The sequence below is a fragment of the Nylanderia fulva genome, unplaced genomic scaffold (genome assembly GCF_048542155.1).
Source record: "Nylanderia fulva isolate GAGA-0341 unplaced genomic scaffold, ASM4854215v1 Scaffold533, whole genome shotgun sequence".
NCBI classification, from domain to species: domain Eukaryota; kingdom Metazoa; phylum Arthropoda; class Insecta; order Hymenoptera; family Formicidae; genus Nylanderia; species Nylanderia fulva.
Window position 1 is genome coordinate 62,634 of NW_028190625.1, and position 10,252 is coordinate 72,885.

The 10,252-nt window shown below is 46.4% G+C and overlaps 1 protein-coding gene across 1 annotated transcript; it reads left to right on the top strand.

Annotated features, from left to right (window-relative positions):
- Positions 1-2,552: 2,552 nt before the first annotated feature.
- On the top strand, positions 2,553-7,671 carry LOC114940142 (uncharacterized). The gene is made up of 2 exons (XM_085487328.1): positions 2,553-5,795; positions 5,845-7,671. Exons 1-2 carry the CDS (start codon positions 2,553-2,555, stop codon positions 7,669-7,671), a joined length of 5,070 nt encoding a protein of 1,689 aa, XP_085343454.1.
- The last annotated feature ends 2,581 nt before the right edge of the window (positions 7,672-10,252 follow it).

Consider the following 10,252-nt stretch of genomic DNA (forward strand, 5'->3'; position numbering starts at 1 on the left):
CAATTAATAAGTCACCGTTAAATGTAGAAAACAGAATATCTGAACGGTATATAGAATTTCATTTAATTTAGTCAAACATAAATGTCTTAAAGATATGATAATTTCATGACGTCAAATAAAATATAAGGATTAGACATATATAAAACATGACATCAAATCAAACATAAATATTAAACATATATATATCAAGACGTCAAATCAAACATAAGTATTAAACTAATTTAAATCAAGACGTCAAACCAAACATAAGTATTAAACACATAAAAAAGCAAGGCGTCAAATCAAACAACAGTATTAAACATATATAAATCAAGACGTCAAATCAAACTTGAGAATTAAACATATATAAATCAAGACGTCAAATCAAAACATGAGTCTTGGTGAGATCAACAACCATAAGTGACGTTAGTATTTTATAAACATATAAAATTAGTACGTTAAACCAGACAAAAGGTATCGTAGCAGCGAATAGATTCAATACGTTAAATAGATGTGAATGACTTTAGTATCCTGGCTAGGCCAATCTTAATAGAATCCTGGCTAGGCCAGTCTTGAAAGAATCCTGGCTAGGCCAGTCTTAATAGAATCCTGGCTAGGCCAGTCTTAAAAGAATCCTGGCTAGGCCAGTCTTAATAGAATCCTGGCTAAGCCAGTCTTGAAAGAATCCTGGCTAGGCCAGTCTTAATAGAATTCTGGCTAGGCCAGTCTTGAAAGAATCCTGGCTAGGCCAGTCTTAATAGAATCCTGGCTAGGCCAGTCGTGAAAGAATCCTGGCTAGGCCAGTCTTAATAGAATCCTGGCTAGGCCAGTCTTGAAAGAATCCTGGCTAGGCCAGTCTTAATAGAATCCTGGCTAGGCCAGTCTTGAGAGACTTGTTACTTTGTCGAATCCTTTTAATTAAGAATACGAACGGCTCTTTTTCTTTCCTCATCAGGCGAACTCAAGGGAATTTGTCCTCCAAACCAAGAGATATGTCCCATCTCATAGTTAACCTTAAAAGGTTCCAAAGCGTCCAAGCTCGTAGTTTTCCAAAAGAATTATATATTCAAATCAATCTCTCCTCAATGTCTGAACCGAACGGAAACCTTTTTATCACTGAACTTAAGCGTCTCCACGGACAGTAGAGAATCGACCAACAAGGATTCCTAAGCAACGATACACGTTTGTTTTTTTTTTTTTTTTTTTTTTCAAGAGAGGATCGCGAACAGAAGCCGACTCGGCTTAGCGGGACGACGAAGGAAGAGGCTAGCGCCTCAAGCGTTCGTCTTAGGCACTAACGGCCTCTCGTAGCGCCTCTTCTTCCGGCGCGCTACGCGTCACTCGCGGAGGCGAATAAGACGCGAGAATTCAAACGTCAGAGAGTTTCCCAAACACAATTAACGAATTTGCAATTTAATTTAAATTTATAATATTATTAAAATTAAACAAAATGTTTAACTGACTATTTATAAGTCTATCACATAACTTGTTTCTATTCATTGTCTATGTATGAATATTTTATCAATAAGTCAATTATATGATTATTATTATTATTATGGGTTTATAGAGCTATTCTCAGTGACTCTGCATGCCCATATATAAACTTAAAAACAACCACGCAGACATATATGTAGACACTTATCTTTTGCAGGTCATCGGGATGACAATAAAGAAATAGCTTCACATGAACCACCAGTAGCCTCCAGAAGGCTTCATACACCATATGGCATCTCCAAGGGAGACCAGGATGATGAGGCCACGTTATAATGTCAAGAGATGAAATATTCACTCAGTTACGTACCATCATTTAACAATTAATTGCACACATTATGTTTGAGATGCAAAATAATTCTTATCGCCAGTTAAATTATTTCGGCAGTAAAATGTAATTAGGATTTTCATATATTATACGTTTTCAGTCGAGACAAGGTTCGATCTCGAAAATAGTTATTGTTAAATTCTAGAATCTTCGATCGGCAATAATAAAGTCACATTTGTTTGTAATGGAATAAAAAGGAGTCGTAAATTGACAGCTGTCATATAAAAAAACGCTCAAATACACAAACAAGTAACGGTGTCGCAACCGTTCCGCCGAATAATTATATGCTATTGAGCATGCGCCACTTTAAAATCACGCAAAATTATTGGCGCTTCACGCGAGGGTGGGCTCCTCTCCGAAAATGATAAAAGAGGAGCTCACACCCGGTTTGAGGTCTTATCGCTTTCCGCCGTGTACGCATAAGAGTAAACCGCTTAGAAAAACCGCAGAACATTAAATCGACGACCACCGCCTTTTCTTTTGATTTCGAATTGTCCGCTGAAACTGATTAGATTTTGTGTTAATTTTTTGTGCGTTTAATTGTTAAGTATTGTACATTATATTTCCGTAAAGATTCGTATATTAAAAGTTTCTTTTATACTAAAAGTGACTCATCCTTTTTTGGTGTCGTTCGATTCCTCTCACGCAGCGCGTTCGCGAACATATTTCTGGTCCTTCGAGCCGGAGCTTCTCGCCGGCACCCGCAAGTTTGTGAACGTGTCTTCGTGTAGTTCGTGAGTGCTCGTAGTTCACCATGGATGTGAACACGTTGATCGATTGCCAACGTGAGATCCAGGTCCGTATTTCGCGCTCCGTGGAATACCTGAAGAAGCTGGGCACGACCAACATCACCGCCAGTGCCGTATCTACACGCACCAGAATCTTAGATCAGCTGTGGACGAAATTCGAGGCACAGCATGATCTCATTCGCGCAGCTCTGAAAGAAAAATATTGTGAGAGCGAATACTGCAAGTCGGAGTGGCATGGAGATACGGAAAATCTGTACGTTGCACAACGCAGTACCTTGGATAGTTATGCCGAACATTTCCGGAAGCCGAACGTATCTCCATCCGTCGACGTCGCATCGAAGTCTTCGCTGCCGCGCATCAAGTTGCCGCCGTTCTCTGGCGCCTACGCCGATTGGCCATCCTTTCGCGATCTTTTTCTGTCCATTGTGAGCAGCAATTCGATCTCGAACATTGAGCGGCTCCACCACCTCCGCTCGTGTCTGACAGGTCCGGCTGAAAGGTTGATAAAGTCACTACCTGTCACGAGTGACAATTACGATCGCGCTTGGGCAATCTTGGACAAGCACTACAATAACAAAAGAGAATTAATCCGCTCCAACTTTGCCACGTTTACCGCCGTGCCAAAGATGAAGGGAGATACCGCCGAGGAGCTGAGCCGCATCCACAACGCTGTCACCGCCGCAGTCAACGCACAGGAGAGCATCGGACGTCCTATCAACTCGCATGGGATGGACCTGTTCAACCACCTGGTCGTCGAACTGTTCGACGCACGCACTCGTCTCGAATGGGAGTCAACCACTTCGGACTCCACCGAACCACCACAGAACGAGGCACTTCTCGACTTTATTAGTCGACGAGTATTGACGCTCAACGCCGCACGACCGAGGAGTGTCACAAAGGGACCTGGAGAAACATCACGATTCGCCAAAGCGCACGTCACGAAGCACCAAGGCGCGGATTCACCTCACTGTGCACTGTGCCGTGAAAACCATACCTTGATGACGTGCAAAAGCTTCAAGGCCAAGACTGCGGTTGAGCGGAAAACGTTCGTGGAGACCAACCGACTGTGCTTCAACTGCCTAGGCAATCATTTCTTAGCACGGTGTCAGTCAAAAAAGAATTGCCTCACCTGCAACGCACGACACCACACCATGCTGCACGGGGCATCCACATCAACACCATCCGCTGAGGCCACTTCACTTGCCACCACACTGGTCACTGCACGGCAAGCTAAGACGCACAAGGCCGTCCTTCTCGCAACCGCTCGCGTCAAGGTCGCTGATCGATACGGATCACCACACGAGGTTAGAGTCTTGATAGATCAGTGCTCCGAGGTGTCCATCATCTCTGAGGCTCTGGCTCAGCGTCTTCGGCTGCCTCGAGCTTCAACGGATCTGTCCATCTTCGGCATCGGAGGGACTCGCTCTGGATCAGCGCGTGGCAAGGTCACGATAGACATCACATCTGACGTGACCAATGCCGAGCTTCGCGTGGTGGCCTTTGTGCTGCCGCGCATCTCATTGCGACAAGGCACCGCTCAACGTGAAGATCGTAGCTGGCCTCACATCCACGGACTTCGATTGGCCGACCCGCGCTTCCTGGATGACGATCCTGCGGAGTTACTTCTGGGAGCAGAAGTCTACTCGCTGATCCTCGAGGAAGGCCTTCGCAAGGGCGGATCACGGATGCCGATCGCCCAGCAGACGAGCTTAGGATGGATCTTGTCCGGAGGCTACGACGCCGCAGCACCCGAAGGCCATCGCCGCACGTTCCAGTGCACCACAGACCACGACCTCGCTAACATGGTTCGACGCTTCTGGGAGCAGGAACGCGAGCCAGTAGCTGGGACACCGCTCACCGCCGACGAAGCCAGGTGCGAAGACTTCTACGTGCGCACGGTCACTCGCACGTCCAGTGGCAGGTACATGGTGAGGCTGCCATGTACTTCACCGCCGCCGACATCGCTCAGCGAGACTCGTCGACCCGCAGAGCGCCTCCTGGAAGCCATGGAGCGGAAGGGAGCACGAGATCCTCGCTTCGGTGACCTCTATCGAGATTTCATGGAGGAATACGAGAACCTGCAACATATGGAGGTCAGCACAACTTCAACAACCTGCAGCCCTAGGTGCTACTTACCGCATCACGGGGTCCTCAAGGAGTCAAGCACGACCACGAAGCTCAGGGTTGTGTTCAACGGCTCCCAGCGCACACGGTCCGGAGAGTCGCTGAACGCACACCTCCTCACTGGAGCCAATCTCTTGCCAACACTCGCTGATGTCCTACTTCGTTGGCGTTGGCATCGGTACGTTCTCGTCACGGATATCGAGAAGATGTACCGACAAATTCTTGTACATCCGGAGGATCGTCGCCTGCAAACCATCTTGTGGCGCCACACCAGCTCTGATGACGTCCACGAGTACGAGCTGAGGACCGTGACCTACGGGCTAGCGTGTGCACCCTTTCTCGCCATCAGGACTCTTCATCAACTCGCAGCAGACGAAGAGGCACGATATCCACGCGGAGTCAAGGCACTGCGACACGACTGCTACGTCGACGACGTGGTCACCGGCGCTGATAGCTTGGAGGACGCTATCGACCTTCAGCAGGAACTACGGAGTCTTTGCATGGCGGGCGGATTTCCTTTGAGGAAGTGGGCTGCCAACGATCAGCAGGTGCTCACCGGAGTTCCACCGGAACATCGGCATCAACGCAAACCGCACTCATGGGAGGGAGAGAGTCACGCTACCTTGGGCCTCCGATGGCATCCGCAAGGTGACTGGTTCTCCTTCACCATACGTCCGCGTGCAATCACCGACTTCACGAAGCGACGAGTTTTGGCCGAGACGGCTCGACTCTTTGACCCGATGGGGTGGCTCGCACCTGTCGTCATCAGAGCCAAAATTCTGATTCAGACGACGTGGCTTCAACGGCTGGACTGGGACTCCCCGCTGCCTGATCAGGACGCACACCGCTGGAGGCAGTTGTTGAATCAGCTTCCTCTTCTAGATGACATCCGCATAACTCGCTGGCTCAACACTGGGACCGACCATTCACAACTGCAGCTCCATGGGTTTGCCGACGCATCAGAGCGAGGGTACGCCGCCGTGGTGTACATCCGCAACGCTGCAACAGAGAAAACATCAATCAACCTGTTGATGGCAAAATCCAAGGTCGCACCTGTCAAGCAGGTGTCGTTACCTCGCTTGGAACTCTGTGCAGCAGCTCTACTTACCACGCTCATGCTCCACGTGCGCTCTACTCTCGGTTTGACAACGACGCCAGTGCATCTGTGGTCAGATTCAAAGGTCACGCTCCACTGGATTCAAGGACACAGCACCCGCTGGAAAACCTTTGTCGCCAATCGAGTGTCTCAGATCCAGACCCTGCTGCCAGACGCTCAATGGAGACACATCGCTGGACGAGAGAATCCTGCAGATTGTGCATCACGCGGTGTTACTCCTGACGAACTCATTAAGCATAAACTGTGGTGGACAGGACCTACCTGGCTGTCAGGAGACGAGACTGCATGGCCTTGTTCCAGTCATCGAAGCCGCAGAGGAGGACCTCCCGGAGCAGCGAGCCACCAGTTTGGTGGTCAAGGCACCGATCACGGCCGAACCTGACCTCCTCCTCCGGTTCCCGACGCTACAAAGGCTGCTGCGAGTTACTGCATGGTGTCGGCGATGGCTCAATCCGGCGAGACGCGACGTCATACTTGGCCGCACTTTGCATCCGGACGAGCTGGACGTCGCCTTATTTCGATGGCTGCGAGTGGTGCAGGCGCTCCACCTTCCTACGGACGTAGCTGCGGCCTCTGCTGGACGCCCTAGTCCACCGCGAAGCCACCTAGCGAGGTTGAGTCCGGTCCTCGATGATCAAGGCGTGCTGCGCGTCGGAGGACGTCTCAAGCATGCTCAGCTACCACTCGACGAAAGACATCCAATGATCATCCCGGCGGCATCATGGTTGACTCGGCTGGTGATTGATTCCTGCCACCGACGGACACTGCACGGAGGTGTGCAACTGACTCTCGGCTTGCTCCGCCTGCGTTTCTGGGTGCCCCGAGGAAGGACCACCGTCAAGCAGCAGCTACACCGATGCGTGACCTGCACTCGATGGCGCGCCGCAACACCACAGCCTCCGATGGGTAACCTTCCTCGGGACCGAGTAACGCCAACTCGACCGTTCCTCAGCACCGGTTTGGACTACGCGGGACCAATCCTCCTCCGGACCAGCAAGGGGCGTGGACACCGTGCGCACAAGGGATACATCGCCGTCTTCGTCTGCTTCTGGTCGAAGGCCATTCACTTAGAAGTTGTCTCGGACTACACCTCGGAGGCCTTCATCGCCGCACTACGCCGCTTCATCTCCCGCCGGGGTTTGTGCGCTGAGATTTACAGCGACTGTGGCACGACTTTCATCGGGGCAGATCGGACGCTGCGAGGTCTCTTTAACGCAGCGACAGCCGAAGGTCAAAGTGTCATCCTTGCCGCCACCGATCAAGGAATCCGCTGGCACTTCAACCCGCCAGCGGCCCCGCACTTTGGTGGTTTGTGGGAGGCCGCCGTAAAGTCGACCAAGTTTCACCTCCGTCGGGTGATCGGCGAGACCACCCTCACGTTCGAGGAGTTGAGCACACTCCTCGCCCAGATCGAAGCTTGTCTGAATTCACGTCCGTTACAGGCACTCTCAGATGATCCAGAGGACGTCTCGGCGCTGACCCCCGGTCACTTCCTCGTTGGGGCACCGCTCCTCGCCTTGCCGGAACCGTCATTGACAGAGCAGACGGTGTCCCCCTTGTCACGTTGGCGTCATCTGCAGCGGATGAGGGATCACTTCTGGCAGCGATGGTCATCCGAATACGTGCACGGACTCGCCCCACGCACCAAGTGGCTCAAGGATGCACCTGCACCCCACGTCGGCGATCTCTGTCTCGTGCGCTCCGAGATCACCCCTCCGAGCCGATGGCCTCTCGCTCGCATATTGCGTTTGCACCCCGGAGACGACGGAATTACACGCGTCGTGACCATCCGAACGGCCACGTCCGAGCTCGTGCGCCCACTCGTCAAGCTCGTGTTTCTTCCGGGCGTGAACGACGCGCCTACACCGCACATTGACACATAGCATCACTCACTACACAATCATCACATCATGCACCATATCAATTGTCACACATCACTTGTCTCGCTCACCACCGCACTAAAACTCGTCTCATTTTCACCGCTCACTGCATCTCACACTCGCCGTTCACATCTGCCACATGTTTTCGCCGTTCCAGCTGATCGATTCACATCACGCGATCACCACGTGTTTTCGTCGACTCAGCTGATCGATTCGCAACACGCGATCATCACGTGAATTTCACCGCGCCGGCGCGAGCCCGCCCCACCATCAATCACCATCGGAATGTGATCCGCGCCGAAATCATCATCAACCATTTGTCACGTTGCGACAAGGCGGGCGGGATGTTTGAGATGCAAAATAATTCTTATCGCCAGTTAAATTATTTCGGCAGTAAAATGTAATTAGGATTTTCATATATTATACGTTTTCAGTCGAGACAAGGTTCGATCTCGAAAATAGTTATTGTTAAATTCTAGAATCTTCGATCGGCAATAATAAAGTCACATTTGTTTGTAATGGAATAAAAAAGAGTCGTAAATTGACAGCTGTCATATAAAAAAACGCTCAAATACACAAACAAGTAACGGTGTCGCAACCGTTCCGCCGAATAATTATATGCTATTGAGCATGCGCCACTTTAAAATCACGCAAATTATTGGCGCTTCACGCGAGGGTGGGCTCCTCTCCGAAAATGATAAAAGAGGAGCTCACACCCGGTTTGCCGTCTTATCGCTTTCCGCCGTGTACGCATAAGAGTAAACCGCTTAGAAAAACCGCAGAACATTAAATCGACGACCACCGCCTTTTCTTTTGATTTCGAATTGTCCGCTGAAACTGATTAGATTTTGTGTTAATTTTTTGTGCGTTTAATTGTTAAGTATTGTACATTATATTTCCGTAAAGATTCGTATATTAAAAGTTTCTTTTATACTAAAAGTGACTCATCCTTTTTTGGTGTCGTTCGATTCCTCTCACGCAGCGCGTTCGCGAACACATTATATATCATATTTAGTATGTCAGACATAATTATTAACGCTAGGCGAGTTGTATTCGCGCACTTTCACTGATTTATCAATAGTATAATTAATAGATTAAAACTTTATGTAATTTGAAATCAGATATTTATTTATTATCTCAAAAGTATAGAAAGTGTATTATTAATCACAGTCTTGTGAATTGTTAGCCAATTGCTATATAAGACCCATGAGAGTATTAATAATCAAAATATTGTAGATTACCTATTCGGACAAAAGATGCACTTAACTTATAGCATTAGAACTAAATTATTCACTAAGTAGTCAAATAAGTCATTTATTCAGAGTACATATATGAGGATGTCTATATTTATAGAACCACAATCTATGATGAATACTTATTCGAATCACTATATATTTATCTTAGAAATATAGACAATCATAAAATTTATATATAAATATATATATAGGCAGTTCCATATATCAATATAATTCCTACAGAAGGTTGTTTGTTACACAGAGTCATAAGGAGGATAAAGTATATGTGTAATATAACCATCCACCAAGGCTCCAATACTCTTCGAATGAGGAATCTTATTTAATTATTGCGTATATTATCTTCAAAGGATAATTTGAAGTCAAGATCATTTAGTTAAGGGATCATCAAAATGTGTGAGTATAAAAAATTCACAGTCATTGTATACTATATTAAATGTATATATATATGTTCCATTTAATTAATATCTATTAGTAAGCACTAAAACTACTGCTAAATTACTACGTATTTATTTCAGAAAAAACAATCAAAACATGATTTGATGAGAACAGCCACATGAAGAGCACTGGGATCTCATATCATATAGTACATACTATATATATAGAAGAACCTACACCAATGTTTGTACACTTCCTATATATTAGCATTAACAGCCAACCTATTTACTCATTATATAGATTTTAAATGAGACCAGCTAACAATATTATTTTCTTCTATTAAATGAATGAAGAAGGCAATCACTACATCACATAAGAAAGCATAGCAGCAATATACGTACAACTCATTGCAGAATACTGTCCAATATGAAGAGACACTGCAGAATATTGTCTAATATGGAAAGACACTAGGCCCCAACTAATTTACGCGTATTGAGAAGTTACAGTAGGTTTCTCACTTAAGTCTAGTTTATAATATATTCTATTTGTCAATTAGTTGAGTAAGACACCGTATATTACATGAGACTTATATTGTATTCACTATTTAATACGTTCATAAAGCACATAACGTCTAAATTTATCTGTATTACTAGTTTATTATTTAATGAATATCCAAAATTCATTTAAATTATAATGTCCACTAACTCAATCAGATATAAACAGTTTGAGTGAATTTCCTTTATAAATTCAACTTAGTTTAATTAATACAGCATATATTTAAGTATCTATTAATTAATTAGTTAAGTCACTATATAACAGCACTTAGTTAATTAGTATTGAATACACTGTTTATTTATTTAAATTGCTATTTAATAACTAGTTATCAAATATAGATTGTATATATCGATCAGTAGATATCCAACTTGTATCAGTTATAATAACTGCCAATATTA

Bases quoted from the DNA above. Each gene is read 5' to 3' on its own strand.
- LOC114940142 (XM_085487328.1), top strand. From the start codon at position 2,553: ATGGATGTGAACACGTTGATCGATTGCCAACGTGAGATCCAGGTCCGT. The intron at 5,796-5,844 runs GTGCGCTCTACT...ATCTGTGGTCAG, and splicing joins TTACCACGCTCATGCTCCAC to ATTCAAAGGTCACGCTCCAC.